The sequence below is a fragment of the Argiope bruennichi genome, chromosome 10, assembly GCF_947563725.1.
Source record: "Argiope bruennichi chromosome 10, qqArgBrue1.1, whole genome shotgun sequence".
NCBI classification, from domain to species: domain Eukaryota; kingdom Metazoa; phylum Arthropoda; class Arachnida; order Araneae; family Araneidae; genus Argiope; species Argiope bruennichi.
In genome coordinates this window covers 90,695,154-90,721,915 of record NC_079160.1, presented here as the reverse complement: position 1 = coordinate 90,721,915, position 26,762 = coordinate 90,695,154, and the positions used below count along the sequence as shown (strand labels likewise).

Sequence of the window (26,762 nt, the reverse complement as noted above, 5' to 3'; positions counted from 1 at the left end):
TTCACTTCCCTTTAAAGTTCACCTTCGTTACCTCCTTTTTTCTTTCACTTAGTGATTAATTATTAATTCTGGTTTTGGTTTATTTGATATTATGATCTTTTGTTAGATGATATTCTTCTAAAACAAAATATGTGGATAAATTTCTAAAGTGTTATTAAAAGAAAACTTCTATAAAAAAACATGAATTATTATTAATTACTGCATGTGAAAACGACTATTTATCGAACTGGTTGGCCAAGATAAAAGTGTTTATATATATTTCAAACTCCATAATGTGTAAATATTTTTACAATCTTATTTCTGCTCCTGATAGATATTTTTCAAACACTAAAAATGCTTACAGCTTTTTAATTTCTGAGCTGAAAAATCACCACTGCAATAAAATATTTGTAAAAACAATTTAAACGATTTCAATCTAGACATAAACATGAAAAATTTGTTGAACATTTTAATTTAAAAACTATTTATAAATCATCAAAATTAGGAGAAGTTTACATTATCTTATATATTTAATCTTAGCCCACAACTGAAATTTTATCCACACGTTATTACTTGCTTGGATTATCTAATTTCATTTGGTCTAAGTACTAAATTTGTTGATTCAGCATCAAAAATATACTTACTGCACGTGATATTTACACTATCATCATTTTCTACTTAAATCTGGCAATCAATAGTAAGCAGAAGCTAGCCGATTGGCGTATTGAACCTCTGAATAATGTTTTATCCATAATATTTATACCTGTAAATAACATTCTATCTATAGGAATTGTACCTACAAATAACATTTTATCCGTAGGAATGATATCACCAAATAACATTTTATCCATAGGAATTGTACCTATAAATAACATTTTATTAATAAGGATGATATCTGCAAATAGCATTATCCTTATTTTAATAAGGAAAAACAAAAACATTTCGTGTTAAAGGCAATTAAAGCAGACCATAGTTGCCAGACAACGCGGGAACCTGTTTATCTACTTTACCTTGGAGCTTGCCCAGCCATAAGGGTAAAATTAAACTTTTATTTCTATGTTTAAAATTTGTTTCGCTATCTTATTGATGCTACGCACCTTCCTTTTAACTACATAAGAATTTCGTACGAACAAAATATTTTAATTAATCTTAAAACTCTTCGTTTTTAATGTACCTTCAACCATTTGCTACAAGATATTCTTTAGCTGAATACGTTCATTTTTTTATAGTGACATTAAGACATTCATCGCGTGCCACAAGTTTGATAAGCTTTCACTAAATCACAACTTTCATAACACTTCATCTAAGAGAACGCAAACGGCATCTTTGCATTTAAATCCATCATATTTAACATTCAAATTTGTTCCATTTACTAATAAATTTTAATTAGCCTCTTTTACGCTTAAATATGCCCTAGCTTAATGTACGCGAAGAATCATAATTGAAAATAGGTTATTTTAGTTTTGAAGACAGAAAGACACTGACATTTCCTGATTACCCATTTCCTGCTTAAGTAACAGAACTCAACTGACGTATGTAATAACTTTAAATAAGAAGTGTTTCTAAAACAAATCATATAAAATGTTCCTAATTTCTTATTTCAGTATTATATTTTGCTCTTCCGAACGATACAATAATTAATAGAATCCGTTTCTTATGATAATTCAGTGAGAAACGGTAAACAGAGACTTCAGATACGTTTTGAAGTAAAAACAGACGCAAAGATGACGGTTCAAAAGGATCTTGAGAAAAAGGTAAGCTTTTTTTTAAATTACATTAAATAATAAATCTTTTATTCTTTCTTTAAATATCCCTATCTTTAAATTCTCTTAATTCTTCTTAATTCTCTAAATTAATTCTCTATCTTTAAATTATATATCATTTAGAAATTCTTTTAAATGCATAATTGTTCAAATTTAGATTGTTGCGTGATATGAAGAATTTCATTATACTTTCTTCACTACTCTACTATATGGTTTTTGCTTTTTCTTCTAATTTAAACAAGATTGCTAAAGTTTCAAGTTTGTGCAATGAGCTTTATATTTAATTATTCAAAAATTATAAAATATTTTATTGTTGCAAATTTACGATTGTGAATTATAAAATAATTTAGTGTTTATTAACAAAGTAAAGAAAAGGAGCTTTTCAGAATGCTAGTTTTCAGCAATATACAAGATTAGGCATGACTCAAATGAGTGCTTTATTCCAAAAAAATAATCCAATATTCGAATGAAAAGGAAATATAATAATGATTGTATCACAGTTCTATATTTCTAAAATTTTGAATTCTTTCAGTCTTAAACAAGGCGATTTCTTTTTATTGAAGTTCAATAATTATATCATAGTTCCATATTTCTAAAAATTCAAATTCTTTCAATATTAAGCCAGGTCATTTCTCTTTATAGAATTTCAATAATTATCTCATAGTTCTATATTTCTGAAAATTCCAATTCTTTTAATATTAAGCTAAGTGATTTCTATTTTATTGAATTTCAAAACCTTGACATTTCAAAGTGTTTTTCATGAATATAATTTAATGTACTCCTAAAAAATGTATACATTTCAAACAACTATTACATATATAAATAATAAAGAACATTAAGCCTCATACTCAAAATGAACTCGATGATGATTAATGTATCTTTTAGATTGTGAATGCATTTAAGATGACATACATTAATTATAAAAAGCCTCAGAAATTCATACTCAAATGAACTCGATGATGATTAATGTATCTTTTAGATTGTGAATGCATTTAAGATGACATATATTAATTATAAAAATCATCAGAAATTCATACTCAAATGAATTCGATGATGATTAATGTATCTTTTAGATTGTGAAGGCATTTAAGATGACATACATTAATTATAAAAAGCTTCAGAAATTCATACTCAAATGAACTCGATGATGATTAATGTATCTTTTAGATTGTGAATGCATTTAAGATGACATACATTAATTATAAAAATCATCAGAAATTCATACTCAAATGAATTCGATGATGATTAATGTATCTTTTAGATTGTGAATGCATTAAAGATGACATATATTAATTATAAAAATCATCAGAAATTCATACTCAAATGAACTCGATGATGATTAATGCATCTTTTAGATTGTGAATGCATTAAAGATGACATATATTAATTATAAAAAGCATCAGAAATTCATACTCAAAATGAATGCAATGATGATTAATGTATCTTTTAGATTGTGAATGCATTTAAGATGACATATATTAATTATAAAAAGCATCAGAAATTCATACTCAAATGAACTCGATGATGATTAATGTATCTTTTAGATTGTGAATGCATTTAAGATGGCATATATTAATTATAAAAATCATCAGAAATTCATATTCAAATGAATTCCATGATGATTAATGTATCAATTAAATTATTAATGCATTAAAAATTTATCTTCAGAATATTTTGGTATAGTATCTGATTTTCCTCGTGATTAGCAACCATTTTTCTACGTAGAAATCTTTGCTTTATTCTAGATTAGCATAAATGATGAGAAAAAACTAAATGTTGAAAGATAATGCAACCCAATAATTATAAACGTGTTTACTCAGTTCAAATTCAAGGCGATATCCGGGAGCAAAAATATTATCTTAACACGTTGAATGCCAAGGTGGTCACAAGTGACCGGCACTGAGTTTATAGCGTCACGATCGTCACTAGTGACCTGCGAAGTCAAGATTATTAGTAACACATAATTCGAGTAAATGTTAAATATTTTTAAAATTTTCTATATTATCATCTTTACTAAAATAGGGTGAAGAAATTAATGCAATGTGGAACGTACAAAAATAATTTTATTTATCTATATAACATGACATTTCAGAGCCAAAGGGTCACCTGTGACCTCATTAAATTAAACGCATTACGAATAACAAATTAATTTGTCTGTTGTAATTAATATTTCAAAAAATATTCAATGCATAATGAGAAATTCATATTGTCATTCATATATAATTAGAATGATAATGAAATTAGCTTAACATTCAACTTGTTTATAGTAAACCCGATAATTTAGAGTAATAAAACTGATTTTATGCATATTTTCCATGTTAAAATCTTCAAATGTTCCGCGTCACATTAACCCAATGAAGATCTACATTTTCTCTATATCATGACTCCTTTTTATTCTAAACAAAGATGAGTCTATGTATTTCAACCCATGTGAGACTAGAAATATCATAATTTCTCATTCATAGAACTGAAAACCATAGAAGATTTTCTGTTAGAATCGTAGCACCTTTAATTTATTAAAGCAAAAAAGCAGTAAAGTAAAAAGACTGTCGATGATAGGAAATATGTCAATGATTTTGCTTACACATCTTAATCATGCATCAACATATTGCAATTCATCTAAGAGTTTTTAATAATGCATTGAAGTAACTATATTATTTCAACTACATCTGAGTATTTTCAGATGCAATAAGCTTTTTTTTTACTATATATTAACCCATTAGCTGCCCGATGGGAGAAAGTGAGTATTTTGTGCTTCCTTTCTTTACAATAAGCGAACAAATTTGAAATTCGTCTGTAAGTTGAACTGAATAGAATTATCATATATGAAGCATTATATTTTTTATTTGGTTTTTATATTATAACGAAATACCGTACATAAATATGAAATTTAAAGGTTATGGTAACGATCTGTTACTTACTCATTTTTTTTAATTGAAATGGTTTTATTTGATCTTTTTATAATGATACCCTTTTTCAAAAATATTAAATATTTTCAAAATAAAACATAATTTAAAAATAATTAAACTGTTACACAACTTTTTGTGCATATATATAAATTATCCGGCCAAAAATTTAAAAAAATCTTGACAGTTAATGGATTAATAAAGTTATCACTTTTTGTGTTATACTTTTTAAAGATTATTTATATCACATATTTAACAGAATCAGAGTTTTACCATTATTTATATCACATCTTTAACAGATTCAGAGTTTCACCATCAATATTTACAAAGGATTCAAGGTGGAAATAAATAAGATATTTATACCTGTGAAAATTGCTTTATTCTGCTGGTTTGCAGGTACGTTATTTTAATCATTACTTTTTAATAAAAGAACACGCAGTTTTATTTTCTCTTCCAATACCTGTATTTTAACAATGATAATGAAATACTTTTGTTTTTTTCTCAATAGATTAATTTTTTAAAAAAATGCTAAATAATTGTATTCACACTATTTAGATTTATGTTCAAAATAATATCAGCTACTTGAAAACTTTTAAGAAAGATTTCAAGACTTTGCGAGGGCTGGTCGTAAAGTCTCGGAAGCGGAGGGTTTCAGGTTCGAAACCCGATTCCACCGAATAACCATCGTGTAAGTGGGTTTGTGCACATTAAATCCATCAGGGCCAAGCGTCCTTCCACTTGTGCGGTGTGCAAAGTTAGAGGGGTGGTTGCCAGCTCAGGTGTCGTCCTCATCATCTGACCGCTGTTCAAAATTACTAGGATCGTCTCAAAATAGCCATTTTACTTTAAAACGGAACGTTAATATAACTACCCCCCCCCCCAAAAAAAAGAACACCAATGCTTTGAGCTTCATTCGTTAATTGAATTTTTAAATTTTAATCTTAATTATGTAGCAATTGAAGTGTGTAGTAAACAAAAATTATATTTAAAATCCCGAGAATGTATTAATTAATGCATAAACATAGTAATTGAAAAAATACAGAATTTGTTGTAAAATGTAAGTAAAAATAAGGAGTAATCAGGGAAAATTTATTATTATTATAATCAAAGAAAATATTGAGCAGAAATGAAAATGAAATCACCGAAAATCTAATCCTGTGAAATTTTATCAGTGTAATTTGTAATGGAATATAGTTCTTTAAATAAAATGGTATAAATTATGGGAAAATTTTACGAGAAAGCTCATGAATTACGAGTAATCTTAATTAAAAATGATTAAAATTTAGGAATGTCTTTTTTAGTGTGGGGGGGGCGGACTTTGGATTACATATTACAAGAATTAAATATATGCTAAGTTTGGTATCTTTAAAGGTTTTCTCTTTAGAATTTCTTCAATTATTTTTGTTTCACGCATGCAGTGTTTTGAACAGACGGTATTCAATCTATAAATATTATCATGATATAATTTCAAATCATAAACAGCAAAAGTGTTCAAAAATAATTGAAAACAATTCAGTGCTCTTTATGCAGTGTCATTCGTGAATAAAACAGGCTTATTTTAATTTTGTTAAATAATATTTATTAAAATTTTATTTATTATATAAGTTTATAGTGCAGTCTATTCTTCAATTTTATTTTTATCTTAGAGGTGGTATTTCTTTGAAGTGAAATTTTATGCGCAGAGGCTATTTACATATTTTGGAAGGATATCGATACAACATAAATCAGACTTATGTAATATTTCTTACTCCTTGAACAAGCTGTGTTCTTATCTGGGCTCTTCTTCTTAACTTTTATTCTATATCTTAATTTTCATAATATTAAATATTTTCATGGATAGTTTTTCTGCTTCTCCTACTCAAATTTAAAAATTCTTTCATAATTTTAGATCGTCTTTTTCTCATTACTGTTATTGCTTGTCTAGACGTGTAAAAATTACAAAATGTGCTATTTGAAATTAAACTATTCCTTATATCTCTACAAATAATAAAGGAAGATGTATACCTATGTACTTTGCTATTTTTTGGTATAAACTAGATCTTTAGACTTAGTAGTATCAAATTTGGGTTAAATGTAATTTGTATAATACAAATTTCCAATTAAGAAGAATGTTTTAAAATGTTGATTAATTAAAAATCCTGCAAAATTTTGAATTTTGTTCCCTCATTCCACCTTTTGCGTAATTTTCAAACACATTTCCCATTGTTATAATGAAATCCGTATAACATTCTCCATTTTATAAAAAATTTAGCAGCATGATTTTCTCCTAAAGTTAAAAATTCAGGAGGAAAGAGGTGTGCTAAAGTCTATATAAAATCTATAAATGTCTATATGAAAAACCTGAATGTGAAATTAAATAAGCACAAAATGCAATTTGAAATAAATTACCTACACAATTAATTTTTAAATGTCACTATGGTGTCATGGGACTCGACTTTATTAAGAAAATTCATATACATAATAAGTAGAAGAAATTCAGGTTTATTAAAATATTACAGTTTTAATGTCCATTACAATTTGATGCTTAAAAGTATTTTATTAAAATAATCATGAATATCTAGTTACGCATAAAAGATTTCATTGAAATTAAGCAAAACTTATTAAACAGGTGATTAAAGTGGTTACCACGTGCAAATAATATTACATAAAAATGCCAAAATGTAAGTAGACATCCTGCAGAGCAATAATTCATGCTAGAATTTTTAATGGATTTTTTTTTCAAAAAATATGTACCCTAAATATGCGACAGCTGAAGATAATCTACAAGTTAATCGGATTAGGAAAAATTAATCATTCCAATTTTAGTTTACAGCAGGAACCCTGCTCATAGAAATGAAAATAAACAAGAGCTAATGACGCGATAATATGGGAAATTCTTTATGAATTTACATGGAAGAACATACAATATACATTCATAAATAGTACCAAGGAAATAATTTTATAAACAAACAAAAAAAAGAGCTGTAGACTCGTATTAAGAATAACTCTAAATCAGTATTGGGTTTGTTTGTTTAATTATTGTAACGTCTCGTTTAAAAGCAACACTAGGGCTGTTTTGGGACAGACCTCGTACTTTTGAACCACGATCAGATAAAGAGGACGACACCTCAGCCGGCACCCTCCTCTCCAAACTAGGGGGAGGACGCTTGTTCCGGACATATTTAGCGTTTCCAGACCCGCTTACACGAGGTTTCTTAGGTGGAATCGGGTTACGAACTTGAAACCCTCCGGTTCCGAAGCCGAGACCTTACCACCAGGTCACCGCGGCCCAAAGCAGTATTGGGAAAAAATATAAGTAAGGAAAAGAGAGAAAATATTATTCATGTACTCATATATGCAAAAGGACGAAATTTATACTTAAAAGTATAATTTACAGATGCTTTTAAAATATTAGATATCCAATAATAATAATGATGATGAAAAAACAGTTCAAATAGAAATTCAAATCTTAAAATCGCTTCAAGAGTTCAAGTTGAAACTAACAACATTCATAAAAATCGCAGGATCTCTTTTATTGTTATTTTTTTCGGTACATTTCCGTTAGCCGGTGCAAGCGAAAAATTGCCAAATAATGTAGAATTCCGCCAAATTGTTTACGCCAAATTCGCGTTTGGTTCACATTCCGTTAGCCGGGAGCAAGCGAAAAATCGCGAAATAATGTAGAATTCCGCCAAATTTCTTACGCCAAATTCGCGTTTGGTTCACAATTGGCGACATTTGCGCTCAGCTAGCGGAAAAGTTTCGGGAAATTGATTGCTGAATTAGCAGATTATTAGTAAATGCACTGAAAAACAAATAAAAATGACTTTTTTTTAATGGCCGGATTTTTAAAAACTTATTTGAATGATATCTGATTTCAACGTAGTCTGTTTTTATCAATTTTATTTAATAATTAATAACTAATTTTAAAAATATTTAAAATTAGTTATTAATTATCCTTTGGTCAGACAATTTGTGTGGAATGCAATATGAAGAATAATAGTTTTCGTTTTTCATACAGAAATTCCTGTTTTGAATAAAAATTGAAATTTGGTCTCGAAAATATATGGAGGATTTTGGTCTAGAGAAGAGTAAAATCATTGAATAATTTGTTTGGACATAAAATATTTTAACTAACCCTTATTCAGCAAGAGAAATGCATGAAATGTTTATCATTGCTTCTTGTGTAAGACCTACTAGAGAGAAAACACGAAGTAGAATGACAGTGCATGCCATGTAATTGTTGCGCATTTATAATGCTCATTCTCAGCGCAATTAGTTCCATAATAAGAAGAGACGGTTTTACAGAAATAGTAATATCTGCTTAATAGATGCGGAAACAATGATCCCTAGTCTTTGCTGCAAACTTGGAAATTATTTGGGGATAAATTTTGCAACTTTGGCGACTAATGCGAGGATTCCAAAAATTATTAGAATATTAGCGATATCGCCATGAACTAAGATTGTGATACTTCTACAAGTTTCTTTGCCTTGTCCTCGAAACTATAAAAAAAGCCAAGAAACAAACCTTTGAATCAGTTGACTATTGAGTCCGCAGACAATCGGGAGTTTATGTCAGCTCAAGTGAGTATTTAGTGCAGAATAGAGATGATCGATCGACATGAATAGTTGAGCGATATCTTTCTCTTGCAAGTTCTCTCTGAGCGTTTTCTGCTGTTACGGTTCTTTATTACTGATTTCTTCCTTTGTGGTGCTGTTTATTGCAAGAAACTATTACTAAATTATCTATTAGAATATTAGCGATATGTTTTTGCGGATGCTTCGACAGCACTTCGACTTGAAAAAGCACTTTTATGTGGTATAAAGCGTCTTTATTTATTTGTGTTTTCGTAACAACACAAAACAAGGTCAACCCTTGAACATAATAACCATTTCGTTGCTTGCATAGAACAAAAATAACAATTGGAATAAAAAAAATTAGAATTTTTGTATTCTTGCCTAATAGAACAAAAATATTCTGATTTCGATTATGTGAATGAGATAGAGCAAAAAACATGGATATTACTATTTGGACTTCACAAGGATGGGATTATTTTTATTTAATTAAAACCAGGCTTAAAGTTTTCGGAAATCTTGATTGTAGTTTGAGCATATTCATTATTTACTTCAACGTTTTAAAGTAAGTAAGGTTATCGTTTTATCTTAAGAGTTGATGGGGTTTCACTCGCAACAAAACATGTTTCGACTTGTATCATTGGCTTTTGAAAGAAATTAACAACTTTTATCTCCGTTTGCATTCAAATGATGGCTTTATTTTCATGGAGCTATTCATACATTTGTAATATCACAAATAAACTGCCCTAAAACACTACAAAATTAGTTCTTCATTTTTTTTTACCTGACCAGTTTTTACCTGATAAACACAGGATCTGTCGTAAATCAATTGTGCTTCATTCAATATCAGGAAAAATGAACACATAACAAAATAAACATGAGAACAAATAACAAACTTCATGTCATTGAACTAGTTCTTTCATAATAAATTTCTAAACTTAATATGTCATCATATGGCAATGTGCCATCGTTCATATTAGGTTTGAACTAAATATACTCTTCTATCTTTCCCCGTTTGCATACTGAGAAAAATCTTCTTTTTCTTAGCTTCCAATTTTGATCCATTTAAATATTAAAAAATCGACTTTCTGAAATATTTTAATACAATGTTTAAATTCTTTAATCGCCATCGCTTAAAGTACTTTGACTCAAATTTATTTTTCTTACCACATTTAACCACCATTGTTGAAATCTAACAATTTAATCCATGTACTTTCATGATATCTATTTCCTATAGAATCATTTTTTAAAATAATTAATGCTAAATTCAAAATTAATTTTCAAACCATTTTTCTCAGTAGCGACCATATAGAAATCATTTGAGATTGCAGTATAAGAATTTTAAACAAGAATATTTTTTTCCTTCGATAAATTCCGATAGACAGAAAAGTTTTTATAGTCATTTTTCAATGAAATTTTGTTCCTGAGAAAAGTGAAAGTTTTAAAATTAACATAGATAACGGTGAACATTTTTGAAAGATTTTTTCCTCTCATATAAATAAAGTTCGGTATAGTAGGTGTGAAAATATTTTGCTTAATTTTTTTAATTAAAAATATATATTTTCGAATTTTACATTTAAAAAATTTGCTTTCTGATCCACATAAGTTATATCAACGCTCTACGTTATATATTTTAAGTTTTTTTAATGCTCCCAATTTTCTAATTTAAAGTTTATCTCTCAGGTGAAAAGCCATTCATTTAAGCATGATAATTGTCGTCAAATTATCCCTTTTTGTTTTATTTAAATACTAGCCACCTTTGGCAACCAGTCGGTTCGCCAATGTTCATTTAAATTTTAATAATTAAATATTTTACGCGGTTCCTACTTTAACAGATTCTTCATCAAAATATTTTAAAACTTCAAATTTTGATTGTCATATAATTCACTCATAATATTATAAAGGCCTTCAGTCGTAACGTAATCTCTTTAATTTTCTGTTAGCTCCTGTAGAATTTATGCTTTAAATTAAAGTGGAAAGAATTAATCTGCAATTAATATAACAATATTTTTTACTGAAACAAAGCATTTTTTTATAATATGATTACTGATAACAGAGTCACTGAGCGTTTAAACTTTATGGGCACTAAAGAATATCTTTCTTAATTTATGTTATATCTCAAGAATTTGTCAACAAAATTTTCTCTGATTCATCATGAACAGATCGATTCATTAACAATGTTTCATTTTAAATGCATCAAACACTAAGAAAATAAAATGAATCGTTTAAAATAATCGGTCGAAAACAGGTTTAAAAAAACTACTTAAAAAACGATGTACTTAAAACTATAAGCATATACAAAAAATATACAACTAACATAAATATAATTTAATTACAAAAACATGCAACTAACCTAAAAATAATTTAATTACAAAAGCATGCAACTATCCTAAAAATAATTTAAATCAAGAATCATCCATTGATAATATTGTCAGCAATCACAACAAATGAGCATGCGTGAATTTTCAACGCCAGTTACGGTAACACAAATGCGTGAATTTTTCTACGCCAGTTGGGGTAACGCTATACAGATTAGAAATTTTTAATTTCCTTTATTCTCTGTTATTTTAATTCAAAAGTACTTCAGAATGAATCTGAAAGATCTATTAATTAACAATGTTTAATTTTAAATGCATCAAACATTAAGAAAATAAACAGAATCGCTTGAAAATAATCGGCCGAAAAATGTTAACCCTAGCCTCATTACTGTTGGGGGGAAAAACTAAAGCCTTACTCATTTGGCGTTGAGGAAAATGAAAAGATTTTTTGGTGGGAAAGTTTGTTTTTAATTAATAATTAAAATTCTAATTAAAAATTCAAAAAAAGGGACCCCAGGTGCACATTTTCGACCTCTAAGGTATACATGTACCAAATTTGGTAGCTGTAGGTCAAATGGTCTGGCCTGTAGAGCGCCAACACACACACACATACATTGAGCTTTATATAAGTATAGATTTAATATAGTCACATGTTTTCGATAGTCATCTCAACGACTTAATGTATTAAAATGCTGTCTCACATTTTGATAATTGAAATCGATCGAAGCAAAAAAATAAAACATAAAAGGGATAAGAGTTGAATTCAATTTAACCAACTTATAAACCACATTCACTTGAATACAATTTGTAAAAAAGCCTGAAACCTCTAAAATGGTAGTTGATTCCAAATTGCACAATTACAATCATTTTGGATATAAATTTTAGTTTCAAGTAAAATAACATATTTTATTCTGTTTTACAGGTGCATATACAATGACAGTTTTCACGCCTGTCCACCTGAAAAGCAAAGGCTTCACAATTGCTCACTTGTCCGTATTCACAGCTACAAGTGTTCTGCTACAATGTTTAAGTAATGTTGTGTCGGGAATTATTGTAGACAAAACAGGTCGTTCAAAACCCGTTCTTTTGACATATCTTGTCATGTTTATCGCCATTTCCTTAGCTTTTACACAAATGCCCAGTGTAAAGGAGTGCAAGTCAAGTAAAATTCGGTTCCAGTGCCATAAAGATGACAATGAATCTAGGTTGACTGTTGAAGCACCGTGTACACTCCTGACCGATAACTATGGAGATATTTCATGTCTTATAGATAACATAACAAATTTAAACACGAGCAGTTATAACGAAGAGTGCAAATCGTTAAATCATATTTCATCCACACTGAATATCGGATTGGAAAAGAAACAACCAGCAAATGATTCAGATGTCTGTAATTACGATGCAAATTCACAAAATCAAACTATCAATACTTCTGAATTATGTAAAGGAGAAAATTGCAAATCATTCGAAATGAATTGCACCAGTAAAGAGTTTATGAATTGCAATTCTAGGAGAGAATTTTGGATTATTATTTATGGTATCATGATAAATTTCCTCTACTTCACTCACACTACCATATACAGACTTTTTGATGTCATAGTCACAAGCTTAACATATGAGTACAATGCTGATTTCGGCAGACAGAGGGTCTTTTCAATTTTAGGATCTTTAAGTGGCCCACCTTTGACGGGATTGATCCTGCATAAAAGTGGCTTTACCGCAGATTTCAAGTACTCGTTGGCCTTTGTGATGTCCAGTGCTTTTACGCTTTTGTCAGCACTTGCACTAAGTATGGTCAGCGTCAAAGCACACGTCCCTGCCACAAAAATGTGGAAGCAGTCCTTGGAACTTGTTAAAAAGCTTGATGTGTTTCTGTTTCTGCTTTTGGTTATTGTAATGGGATCTACATTTGGATTTCAGTCAACGTATTCCAGCTGGTACCTACAAGATTTAGGGGCTTCAGATCTTCTGCTAGGTATCAATAGAGGTGCAGCTGCGTTGTATGGACTCCCTTTCCTCTATTCATCAAAGTGGTTCATAAACAAGTTTGGAGAGCGCAACTTGTTCGTTTTAGGACTCCTTGGACATGCGATTTATAACTTCTCGTTTGCATTGTTAAAGGAACCGTGGTTTGCTTTAGCCGTCCAATTAACTGTCATTCTCACCTACCACCTGTTTTGGGTTGCAGTGATGCATAACATTGAGAAGATTGCCCCGGAATGTTTGCAAGCGACAGTGAAAATCTTGGCAGGAACTCTTCACTTCAGCATTGGTCAGTAAATATTTGATTATATAAAGATAGTTAAATTAATAAATTTTCTAATAAAAATGGTTTCTTCGATTCGAAAATAATGGATTTAATACATAATCAATGAAATTCATATACATTATTGCTACACGACCAATATAGTTGTTTGCATTTCTTTCATCCAAATACATGTAATCTTATTTTGCCTAACAATATCGGGACTTTTTGCTCTGAATATCGGCATATAAATTCAAAATCAATGTTTTATAGTTGACCTGTTTCTTGTGATAATTCTATTGAACAACGTGAACAACGTAAACTTTTTAAAAATTATATCATTGCTTTTATTTATTTATATATATTTTTCATTTTTTTCTGTCATTTTGTTACTATTGTTTTAATTAACGCCCTTAATTGTTTGCAATTACTGTACTGAATGAAAAAAAAACACTTTCTCTAATAAAAAGATAGTTCTTTACTTCTGATCACATCCGATATTCTTGGCATGGATTCACTATTTTGCTGATATGATTGATGAGGAATGCTGGGCCATGCTGATATAATAGCTGATCTAATGTATATCAAATTGGATAAAAGTACTTCCAATCTTAGAAGTGATTTCTTCAATGATTGGACTTCATATCATGGATGCGTCATAGTATTGGGGTCGTTGGACTAAGCTTGCCATGGAAGCAAGTTAAAATATTGTTGATGTTCCTCTAACCTATTGAAGACCAATCAAGCACTTAGATAAGGTGCATTGTCCTACAGAATGTGACCCCGATAAAGGAACATTAAAATAGTAAACGAATTTACGTAATAAGCAATGGAGTTAATATAAGCTTTTGAATGTCTGGAGGTATATTCTCGATGTCTAGGAACCCAGTCGATTTCAGGAAAACATTCGCCATATCATAATTCTACTGCCACAGTCTCAAAAGTTGTAATTTGCAAAAAAGCGCCGCTGAATTCATAATGTTTTCACCATATTCTAATAATGTTATCCATGTGCTGGCACAGGAAGCAAAATTCAGCAGGCCAGGCTCTTTCTTTCAGTCCTCAAATGACTACGTCCGACATAATTGGTCCTACAATAGGTGGTTTTCACTTTCTTCTGCGATACCAAAGACAATCTTGGTCGTATTCTTTTGTTAAATGCCGTCTTTTGCATAGCCCATTTTGCTGCACTTTGATATACGCACGATGGTGCATTTGCAATGAATTCCACTGTGATTTGGCTTTGTTCTGTTGTTGCAATTTACGTTGCTATTACCTTTTCACATTTCTCGCGTATCAACTATTTTCAATCCAAATAACTCTCATCACTTGACCAGTTTTTTTTTTACCCAACTGTCAATCTTTGAGCATCCAAGATATTGGTGGGCAAAAAAATTCTATAAGAGTCATCGTGTGTGAAACGCTGGCCAAACCTATTCAATCACTGATATGCAACTTTAAAGAAATTGAAATATCTATTATCAGATACATATTCAATTTTTAAAGTTCTTGAATCTTTTATAGGCAAAGTTATTACAACAATGGTTGGTGGCATCGTGATGAGTGCCCTGGGAGGACGAACAGCGTATACGGTGATGGGAAGTGTGGTGTCAGTTTATGGCATTATATATGGAATTTATGTTCTCGTTCTACATCTCAGACGGAGTCGAAAGTTTACACCAGGAGCCGGTAAGTATCTTTTACACCTTATTTTATGTCATTTAAAGCCCAAATCTGTAATAGTAATTAAGGAGAAAATGTTTATTCCTTTCTCATTTGTGAATTTGTCAATTTGAATGTTCGTTATTGCTCTTCAGCCAAAATTATTTGGGCCAGATATACTGTGGCGGATTTGCGATGAGCGAGGATAGAACCTGGGATCTTGCGGATCCTGCGGTCCAGCAACATGACCACGATACACAAGCAATAATTGTTCGGGTAGCGTAGCTGTTAACTGGCTTATAAGCTTTCACAACAGTACCAATTTCGGAACAAAAGTGTTTTTGAAGGATTGGAATATTCACATCAAAATAATTTTGTGAAATTTTATTGGAATTTTAATTGATTAAAAATGAAGTAACATTTTGCGTGTTTTCTCCTATATATTACGAAAAACTTTTGCAAAAGAATAATTTTTATACTTTGATTTCAAAAAATTATTTTTTAATAATATTGATTTAGTGATTCTGCAATTTTTCTTACTTTTTTTTGTTGCTGAATTTTATTAAGTGATTTAATGACTAAAATCAAGTGATTCGGCATTTTATGCTAAATTTTTAAAAATGGTAATTATTATTGAAATTAAATACAAAAAAAAATATTTATTAATGTGATTTTCTTCAATTGTTAAAAGTTGAGAAATAAGGATATGTTTATTTTTTGTGCATACACAGCGCAATAGGCATACATATCAAGTTATATGAGGAATAATAGTGAAGTTACAGCATTATTAAAAGCTGTTAATCTATTTTCTCATTGAATGTTTTCAATGAGAAAATAGATTAAGCGTACAGTTTTATTTTAAATAGAACTATCATATCCAGAAACTTATGCATGATAAACAAAACAACTGAAAGGTTATTGAAATAAAACATCTTTGTTGTTTAAAACAATTTGTGGCTGGAAAATGCTATGTTGGGAGAATTCTGAAAATCTAGTTAAGAATAAACCAAGGGAAACGGTCGCCCTAAAATTTTTTCGCATACTCTCGGATAAAGATGTTCCACCAGAGAATGTCTTGCGTAGTTTTGGAAATATTAACGTATGTGAAATTTTAACCTTTTGCGTGAATTTAACGTTTTTACTGAATCTATTGTGTTATTCTCGGCGAATTTTCCGGCGATTAATCTTTAGCATGCTGTTAATAATATATGAAAATCGAATTTGCGTTTTATTCGCATCTTTCTCATTGGATTGAGGCAAACATTTGAAGCAGAACTAGGCTTTTGTTCACAAATTTGATATATTGAAGATTGGTTTGACACAGATTTGTCCTGATTTGATATATTTAAGTAACTGCGATTTTGAGTTATCCCATTTATATGTTTTTAAAAGTACAGATCAGAAAATGATCTTCGCCTTGTTGGATTTGATTCAAAATTTGACTGGTATCTACATTATAGATATTAATTTTGGGCACTGAATTTCGTCTATTTAGCTCTCTTCATTCTGTTGTTATCATCTTAATTTACATTAGAACAGCCAGAGAGAAGGACTACTTCTGAATTGATTTTGCTGAAAATTTGGTAGAAATTTATAAATTTGATACAGAGATCAGATACCAAATTTCATCCGTCTGATTTAAACTGCTTTTAGCTATTTTTGTTTAGGCTGACAAACATTTTCAAGAACGTTCTTTTTCAAACTCAGGGTGATCTGAAACGTGGGGATTCATTAAAATATCGAGTTCGAATTGGTTGACAATTTCATTACTTTCTCTATATTACGTATAAGGGAAAGTAAATATTTCATTGAAACTCAGTATACAAAAGAGAAAAATAATCAGTAAGTAATAAATAAAAGATACCGTTGCCGAAAAAATAATATGATTAATCGTTAATCAGATATTTTCATTAATGTTTAATAAGCTTATCGGTTAAAATCAGTAAATAATAACTAGAAGAATAATTTAAACATCTGATTTTGAGTCTTTTAAAATTTATGTATTTATAAATTCATTTTTTCGATATTCTTTTATTTCTGTGCATTTTTAGCTTTTTATTTATGTGCGGCAAATATCTGAGCAAGGATCGAACCTGCTACGCCATAGCTTAACCACTAGACGAAAGCGATCACCTCTGTCCAGAGGTTGTTAACTGGCTTATGAAGCTAGCGCCACATATACACTGCGTAAAAAAAGTAGAAGGACACTTGATTTTCTAACAATAACCGAAAAATATTTTATTTTTACTAAAATTTTTTATTAGAAACATTTAACAAATATTTCAAAAATACAATTTTAACATCAGAATTATGATGTTCAAACATAAAATATTAATGACAACAAAAATAGTTTCTCTTTTTTGAAACTTTGTAAAAAAAGTAGAAGGACAGCGTTATAATGAATGAAAAAATAGTGACTTTAATAGGGAAGAGTGTTCCCATTGGCCTTTATAACTTCAAATATTCTGTTTGGAAGTGAATTGTATAGAGTTTGAATTTCAGTTTGACAAAAATTGTTCCACGAGTCATTCAATGCTTCTCGAAGCTGAGTTTGCGAATCAAATTGCCTTGCATCAGCATAAACTCGACAAACTAGCATTGTCCAGATATTTTCCACTATATTAAGGTCAGGACTTTTGGCTGGCCATGGTAAAACATCCACATTATTTGTTAGGAACCAATTTTTGACTCCAGTCGCGGTGTGAATGGAAGCTCTGTCTTGCTGAAACTTCCACTCTTCACCCCCCATGTCAGAGGCATAAGGAAGAAGTTCGGAATTCAGCACTTGAATGTAGTCTGTATGTTTTTGCCTACCATTTAAGAAAACCAGACTTGTCCTTCCTCCGTATCCAACAGCCAACCAAACCATTAAACTCCCTCCTCCCATTTGCGGTGTTGAATAGTATTCGCCTTCAGTCCCCAGACAATGCCAGTAGTGCTGATATCCGTCTGGACCGTCTAAGTTAAATTTCTTTTCATTGGAAAATATCACAGAAGTCCATTCTGTAGTCCAGGACATGTGCTCCTTAGCCCACTCTAAACGGTTATCAATGTGAGCTTGTTTCCACTTAGGATGATGTTTCCGTTTTTTGAAAATGAATTTTTTTAAGATCTTTTAATAGAGTTGTAAACTGTTTGTTTCGTCACATGATTAAGTCCTGCTTGATTTCTTATCTTTGAAACACTTCCTTTGTTTTTCTTCAGCACACGAGCAAGTTTTCTTTCATCACGTGGTGCTAACTTCTTCGGTCTACCAGTCTTCTTTTTATTTCCATTTTTATAAGGATTTCTGATAAAGTTTGAAACTGTATTGGGGCTCACCTGCAACAATCGAGCAATCTCTCTGACACCTTTACCATCATTTTGATAGGCGGAAATTTGCCCTTTTTGCAAATCGTTCAAAGGTATTCCTTTAGGCATTTCTGAGAACGGAGAAACAACGTAACTTTTAAACAAATTAGATTGTTTTGACAGAAAAGGATAAACGAAGTACAAAATCACAATTTAAATAAAGAACAACTCACTAAATTAAATATATTAGCAAGTGTCCTTCTACTTTTTTTACGCATCGGAAATTATATATACTAATTTTCTTAATAATATTAGTGGTAGATGTTTAATTTTTGCCTAAAATGAAAACAAGGGTCATTAAATTAAATCTGCATAAATATCTGGTAGTTAGGAGAAAATAAGAGATATTAATTGGCAAAAAGACACTGTCCTTCTACTTTTTTTACGCAGTGTATATCTATATATATTCGTCTTGAGTTTATTCTTTTTAATTGAATATTTTAGATTAGAATTTAAAAGATACATGTTTATAATGTGTTGCATTATTTGACCTTAGCCTGTTATTAAAAGACGCAAAATATAGTTAATTATTTTCAGAAGGGCAATGAACAGTCAATTGAAGCTCACTCGTACTGTCGACAAGTAAAAGTTTAAAAACGCAAATTGGTTTAATGAAAAAACAGGTTAATTCCTTCACATATTGTTTTAATAACAATCCGATTCCTTCTTATGGTGCAATATGTTGTGATTATTAGCATATTTTGGGTATGATAAATTTGTCAACAATGTTTTTAAGTTTTGTTAAAATATTTTGCATCAAAAATCCATTGAAAGATTCTTTTATTTCATTCAGTTTTATAAATTACTTTTTCACTTATATTAAGAGTAAGGATACCTTCATTTTTAAAAATAATTTTTTGTCTCATTTTCAGAAGAACCCAAAGAAGATGTCCACTGAAGAAAAATCAACGATGTTTCTATTTAAAAAATGGAAATTAGATTTGTCAATACAAGCTAAAGATACAAATTGACTGAGGCAAATATAAAATTAAAAGTTCAATTTCCTTCAATTTTTTTTTAATATTTTGAACTCAAATCACTTTTGTTGTTACAACTTTGAAAGATTCTGATTTTTATTTAAAATTTTCAGTTGCTACAACTTATAAATTTTGATTTTTGTGGAAATTTGTACCATTGAGTAAATATTCTATAGTGATCAAAACGGGTGAAAATTGAGAGGGAATATTCAATCAAATATAAGATGAGGGAAAAATAATTTTCTACCGAAAGAAATTAAGTTGTACTTTGCTTGTTGTCCTAGCTGCTATCGAGTTTTATAATTCTAAAGGATCCTACCCCACTATCAAATTATTGAAACTGGTGAACAAAGCCTCTTTTAAGTAATTCGATTTCTGAGAATACAGAGGGTACTCAAAAGTGTTTCAGCAATTCTCAGGGTAATCAAGCTTAGACAAATAATTGAATTTTATACAGAAACGTAAGCTATATGATGTTACATAAAACACGGCTGTTTCAGTAGAAAATATTAATTGAAGGAAGGTTTTAAAAGGACTTCATTTTACAGCGAATATCAGCTATTACATAAATCTTTATAATTATCCTGCAAGAATATTCTAGGCTCTTCCGCCGAACTTTGCTGGTAGTAAAAATAGGCTGAAAAATGTAATATTATATTGTCCCAAACTCTGATGTAAAAGTTACCATGTGCATCAAATATTACACAAGACCAATGACAAGGGCTTGCTATTTGTAAGTTTTCGACTCCAACAAAGTTCCATTTGTGAACAATGACCACATCTGCTTTTTAAACTGTGGCTTCGTCCGTGAAAATCTGTAAAGCTGGAATATCAGTTCATTGTTACTTCTTCAATAATGACCATATTTCCCACTCCCATATAGTGCCAGTTGTGCATAATTACAGCGTCGTCTTATTAAAATGTGGCTTCGTCTGTGAAATTTTGCATCTTCACAGTGCCTTCATTTCCAACTCCAGCAAAATGCCAGTTTTGAACAATAATTCTATCGCTTTTTTAAACTGTGACTTTGTTTGCGAAATTTTGAAACGCTGGAAAATTAATTGATCGTTGTATCTTCACAGTGCTCTTACTTCTGACTCCTATAAGTTTCACGTAATGATTGCATCATCCTTTAAAAGTGCTGCGTTGTCTGTTAAAATGTGTGAAGCAGAAAAATCAGTTCGTTGTTGCATCTTCATAGTGATCTTATTTCCCACTACCATAAAATTACAGTTACGCACAAAGATCGAACTGTCTTTTTAAACTGTGGCTTCGTCCGAAAATATCTATGAAGCTAAAAAATCATTTCATTGTTGCATATCCGCAGTGACATTATTTCCGACTTATAAAATACCAGTTGCGCACAATGACCGCGACGTCCTTTTAATCTATGGCTTCGTCCATGAAAATCTATAAAGCTGGAAAATATGCTCCTTGTTACATCTTCACATTGGCCTTATTTCTGACTCTTATAAAATGTCAGTTGCGCACAATGACCACATCGTCTTTTTAATTCATGGCTCTTCTTCCATAAAAATCTGTAAAGCTGGAAAATCTGCTCATTGTTACATCCTCACAGTGACCTTATTTCCGATTCCCATAAGTAGAGTATAATGACTATATCGTCTTTTTAAAATTGCACTTGAAAATTTGTGAAGCAATTCATTGTTGCATTTTCACAGTATATATTTATTATTGTCATCTTTTAATTTCTGACATTAAGTTCCTACAAATCAATAAATAATTGTGCTATATCATCTTTCATATCTCCAGTAATGACCTGTTCATTATAGATTATAATTTCCATTCTTAACTATAAACTGATGAAAATTTCTCGTTTATGGATCCTGATTTCAGATTGTCAATCATTGAAAAGACTTTTCTGTCCCGTTTGATTACTGAATTGCGAAGAGGTATTTAAGGTTTTGAACTGAAGTTTCATCTAAGACCCATAAACAATACGGCAAGATTTACCTTTTCATTTCAAATATTCAGTTGCTGAAACATATAATGAAGTTGCCAAAATCTTTCCCAGATTGTTATACAGGGATTCGTATTGAGCATCATTATGAATACTTCCCTATAATGTCGCCTAGATGGGGCCGTCTGTATCTGAACTTTTCTTAAGATCGGAAGTTTTTCTTGAATTTTTTTCAAAATATCATTTAGCAACAACATGCATTGTTTAATCATTATCATTTGAATAATCTAAATATTTTTTATACTTTAGATGTTTTTATATGAAGCTAAATATTTTAAGCATGATACGAGGTATTTGTTTTATTGTACGATAATTGTTCAGTAGAAAAAAAAAAATGGTTTATGTAAATGTATGTTTGTATAAAAATAATAAATAAAAAATATTATAAAAAGTATCGTACTTGTTTCTTTCAAAGATTTGTTTCAGTTTTACTTCCTATAAATCCAAATATTATTCTTGCCACAATTCCCAGATCCTGATTAGGATTTTAATGATTAATTTTGAACATTTTATAACTATAGTTAGAATTAACATGCATCATCGTTTGAATTAATTGGTAAAAGTAAACAAAAAAATTAAAACTCTTAAAGATTCAAAAAAAAAGATTAGAATCACATAAAAGTATTTAAAATAATATTACGATGACTTTAGCTCGGCAACCCTAATAGATTAATCGCACATTTGCGAGCGCAACACAATAATAAAATGAGAGTTCAAATAATTGAAAAAGAAAATTTAAAAGGTATTCGAATTATGCATCTTGCCATAATTATGCTATTCGCCCAGTTCTTCTATAATTTACTATTCATATAATTCGCTATTTTCTATTTAATTCTGTAGCAGAAATTATTTGCACATAAAAATCGTATTTAATTTCTTCGAAATATGTAAGTATTAAAGGGAGAACTATCATTATATTGTATATTATTTTTAAAATATCATGAAATGCATTTTTAAAATATCTTAAATTTAGAAAATTTTGTAGAAATAAAATTGGTTCCAATGAAAAACACTTACTTTTTTTGTTTAAAATTAGAGTAGAAAGTTTGTAAGCAAAAGTATGCTCGAAAACTTCTATCTGAACTTCTATCTGAACTATCTGAACTTTTCTTAAGATCGGAAGTTTTTCTTGAATTTTTTTCAAAATATCATTTAGCAACAACATGCATTGTTTAATCATTATCATTTGAATAATCTAAATATTTTTTATACTTTAGATGTTTTTATATGAAGCTAAATATTTTAAGCATGATACGAGGTATTTGTTTTATTGTACGATAATTGTTCAGTAGAAAAAAAAATGGTTTATGTAAATGTATGTTTGTATAAAAATAATAAATAAAAAATATTATAAAAAGTATCGTACTTGTTTCTTTCAAAGATTTGTTTCAGTTTTACTTCCTATAAATCCAAATATTATTCTTGCCACAATTCCCAGATCCTGATTAGGATTTTAATGATTAATTTTGAACATTTTATAACTATAGTTAGAATTAACATGCATCATCGTTTGAATTAATTGGTAAAAGTAAACAAAAAAATTAAAACTCTTAAAGATTCAAAAAAAAAAGATTAGAATCACATAAAAGTATTTAAAATAATATTACGATGACTTTAGCTCGGCAACCCTAATAGATTAATCGCACATTTGCGAGCGCAACACAATAATAAAATGAGAGTTCAAATAATTGAAAAAGAAAATTTAAAAGGTATTCGAATTATGCATCTTGCCATAATTATGCTATTCGCCCAGTTCTTCTATAATTTTCTATTCATATAATTCGCTATTTTCTATTTAATTCTGTAGCAGAAATTATTTGCACATAAAAATCGTATTTAATTTCTTCGAAATATGTAAGTATTAAAGGGAGAACTATCATTATATTGTATATTATTTTTAAAATATCATGAAATGCATTTTTAAAATATCTTAAATTTAGAAAATTTTGTAGAAATAAAATTGGTTCCAATGAAAAACACTTACTTTTTTTGTTTAAAATTAGAGTAGAAAGTTTGTAAGCAAAAGTATGCTCGAAAACTTCTATCTGAACTTCTATCTGAACTATCTGAACTTTTCTTAAGATCGGAAGTTTTTCTTGAATTTTTTTCAAAATATCATTTAGCAACAACATGCATTGTTTAATCATTATCATTTGAATAATCTAAATATTTTTTATACTTTAGATGTTTTTATATGAAGCTAAATATTTTAAGCATGATACGAGGTATTTGTTTTATTGTACGATAATTGTTCAGTAGAAAAAAAAATGGTTTATGTAAATGTATGTTTGTATAAAAATAATAAATAAAAAATATTATAAAAAGTATCGTACTTGTTTCTTTCAAAGATTTGTTTCAGTTTTACTTCCTATAAATCCAAATATTATTCTTGCCACAATTCCCAGATCCTGATTAGGATTTTAATGATTAATTTTGAACATTTTATAACTATAGTTAGAATTAACATGCATCATCGTTTGAATTAATTGGTAAAAGTAAACAAAAAAATTAAAACTCTTAAAGATTCAAAAAAAAAAGATTAGAATCACATAAAAGTATTTAAAATAATATTACGATGACTTTAGCTCGGCAACCCTAATAGATTAATCGCACATTTGCGAGCGCAACACAATAATAAAATGAGAGTTCAAATAATTGAAAAAGAAAATTTAAAAGGTATTCGAATTATGCATCTTGCCATAATTATGCTATTCGCCCAGTTCTTCTATAATTTTCTATTCATATAATTCGCTATTTTCTATTTAATTCTGTAGCAGAAATTATTTGCACATAAAAATCGTATTTAATTTCTTCGAAATATGTAAGTATTAAAGGGAGAACTATCATTATATTGTATATTATTTTTAAAATATCATGAAATGCATTTTTAAAATATCTTAAATTTAGAAAATTTTGTAGAAATAAAATTGGTTCCAATGAAAAACACTTACTTTTTTTGTTTAAAATTAGAGTAGAAAGTTTGTAAGCAAAAGTATGCTCGAAAACTTCTATCTGAACTTCTATCTGAACTATCTGAACTTTTCTTAAGATCGGAAGTTTTTCTTGAATTTTTTTCAAAATATCATTTAGCAACAACATGCATTGTTTAATCATTATCATTTGAATAATCTAAATATTTTTTATACTTTAGATGTTTTTATATGAAGCTAAATATTTTAAGCATGATACGAGGTATTTGTTTTATTGTACGATAATTGTTCAGTAGAAAAAAAAATGGTTTATGTAAATGTATGTTTGTATAAAAATAATAAATAAAAAATATTATAAAAAGTATCGTACTTGTTTCTTTCAAAGATTTGTTTCAGTTTTACTTCCTATAAATCCAAATATTATTCTTGCCACAATTCCCAGATCCTGATTAGGATTTTAATGATTAATTTTGAACATTTTATAACTATAGTTAGAATTAACATGCATCATCGTTTGAATTAATTGGTAAAAGTAAACAAAAAAATTAAAACTCTTAAAGATTCAAAAAAAAAAAAGATTAGAATCACATAAAAGTATTTAAAATAATATTACGATGACTTTAGCTCGGCAACCCTAATAGATTAATCGCTCATTTGCGAGTGCAACACAATAATAAAAGGAGAGTTCAAATAATTGAAAAAGAAAATTTAAAAGGTATTCGAATTATGCATCTTACCATAATTATGCTATTCGCCCAGTTCTTCTATAATTTACTATTCATATAATTCGCTATTTTCTATTTAATTCTGTAGCAGAAATTATTTGCACATAACAATCGTATTTGATTTCTTCGAAATATGTAAGTATTAAAGGGAGAACTATCATTATATTGTATATTATTTTAAAAATATCATGAAATGCATTTTTAAAATATCTTAAATTTAGAAAATTTTGTAGAAATAAAATTGGTTCCATTGAAAAACTTACTATTTTGGTTTAAAATGAGAGTAGAAAGTTTGTAAGCAAAAGTATGCTCGAAAATTGTCGAAAAACTTTACAATTTTGATTAATTTTCAGACAAAAATCGAAGCAAATTTTTTTATAAATACCTCCTTAGTAAGTCACTAATATGCAAGGTATTTTAAAATGCAATTTACAAATATATATCAACTTATATATATTACAATTTTAATTAAAGAAATGAATTATGCAAAAAGCAATATAGAAAAAGAAAGAAAAATTTAATCAAAATTTACAGTTTCCTATAATAAATTCAATTGAATCAACTTATGGGATTGGCAGTAAGTAAAGAAAAAATAGTACATATATTCTTTTTCTTTACTTTGATAATTAGCATCTCCTCGATGTTTAATTATGATAATAATGGTCGTTGATTGTCTTTTTGCCAAATATAAATTATTAGATTCCAGTCTTTTTTTTTTCTTTGGAATCTGTACATTTATATTTGATTCATTTGAAGTTTGAAGTCATTTTATATTTATGAATGTTTTGTGTTGAGCATTTGCTTAAACAATGCCATGTACATATGTGAATGTCACCCATTCATAAGTCATAACATATAAAAAAAAGATATATTTTTACAAAATTTCTAATATAAAGAATGAACCTTAAATGTATCATTAGTTCCTTAATTAAAATGTGCAACTAAATTGATCATTTTATTTAAAGAGGAGTCTCATAATATGCATTATTTATGGCCAAAAACTGCCTAAATCCACCACTAGAGCGAGCTTCAGCTATGAAGTCTTAGGGGAAGAATCTCTCCTTTGGATACGCAATAATTGGTATAAAATTACTATGGAACTTTTATCTTTTTATAATACCTCACATATAAAGGCTACCGGATGTTTTAAAAATTTGGAAATATTTTTAAAAAATGTTTTTTTTTTCAGTATCTAAGACAACTTATCTTATCTTGAACTGAGCATTAAGATAGAAAAAAAAACGATTTTTTTTTAAAGTAATGATTTCTATTTAGTTTTAGAAGTCAAGTTTTTGTACGCGATCAAAGAAAAAATATTAAAATAATTATAATTTGCGTTTTAAGTTCAAAGAAAAAAATTGATAATAGGAA

The 26,762-nt window shown here is 29.0% G+C and overlaps 2 protein-coding genes across 6 annotated transcripts in view; one reads left to right on the top strand and one right to left on the bottom strand.

Moving 5' to 3' along the window:
* Positions 1-21,480, top strand: part of LOC129988016 (maltose permease-like) — a 35,051-nt gene extending 13,571 nt beyond the window's left edge. For 2 of the 4 annotated variants that reach the window (XM_056096089.1, XM_056096090.1), the window contains 5 exons: positions 1,584-1,733; positions 4,948-5,044; positions 12,443-13,792; positions 15,290-15,454; positions 19,651-21,480. In XM_056096089.1, the coding sequence (XP_055952064.1) occupies positions 1,704-1,733; positions 4,948-5,044; positions 12,443-13,792; positions 15,290-15,454; positions 19,651-19,676 (1,668 nt within the window). In that variant the 5' untranslated portion in view covers positions 1,584-1,703 and the 3' untranslated portion in view covers positions 19,677-21,480. The remainder of the gene's footprint in view (positions 1-1,583; positions 1,734-4,947; positions 5,045-12,442; positions 13,793-15,289; positions 15,455-19,650) is intronic. The other 2 variants (XM_056096088.1, XM_056096091.1) reach the window with 2 other exon arrangements.
* LOC129988017 (major facilitator superfamily domain-containing protein 6-like) overlaps positions 1-26,762 on the bottom strand; it is a 147,737-nt gene that overhangs the window by 45,136 nt on the left and 75,839 nt on the right. The window lies entirely within an intron of this gene.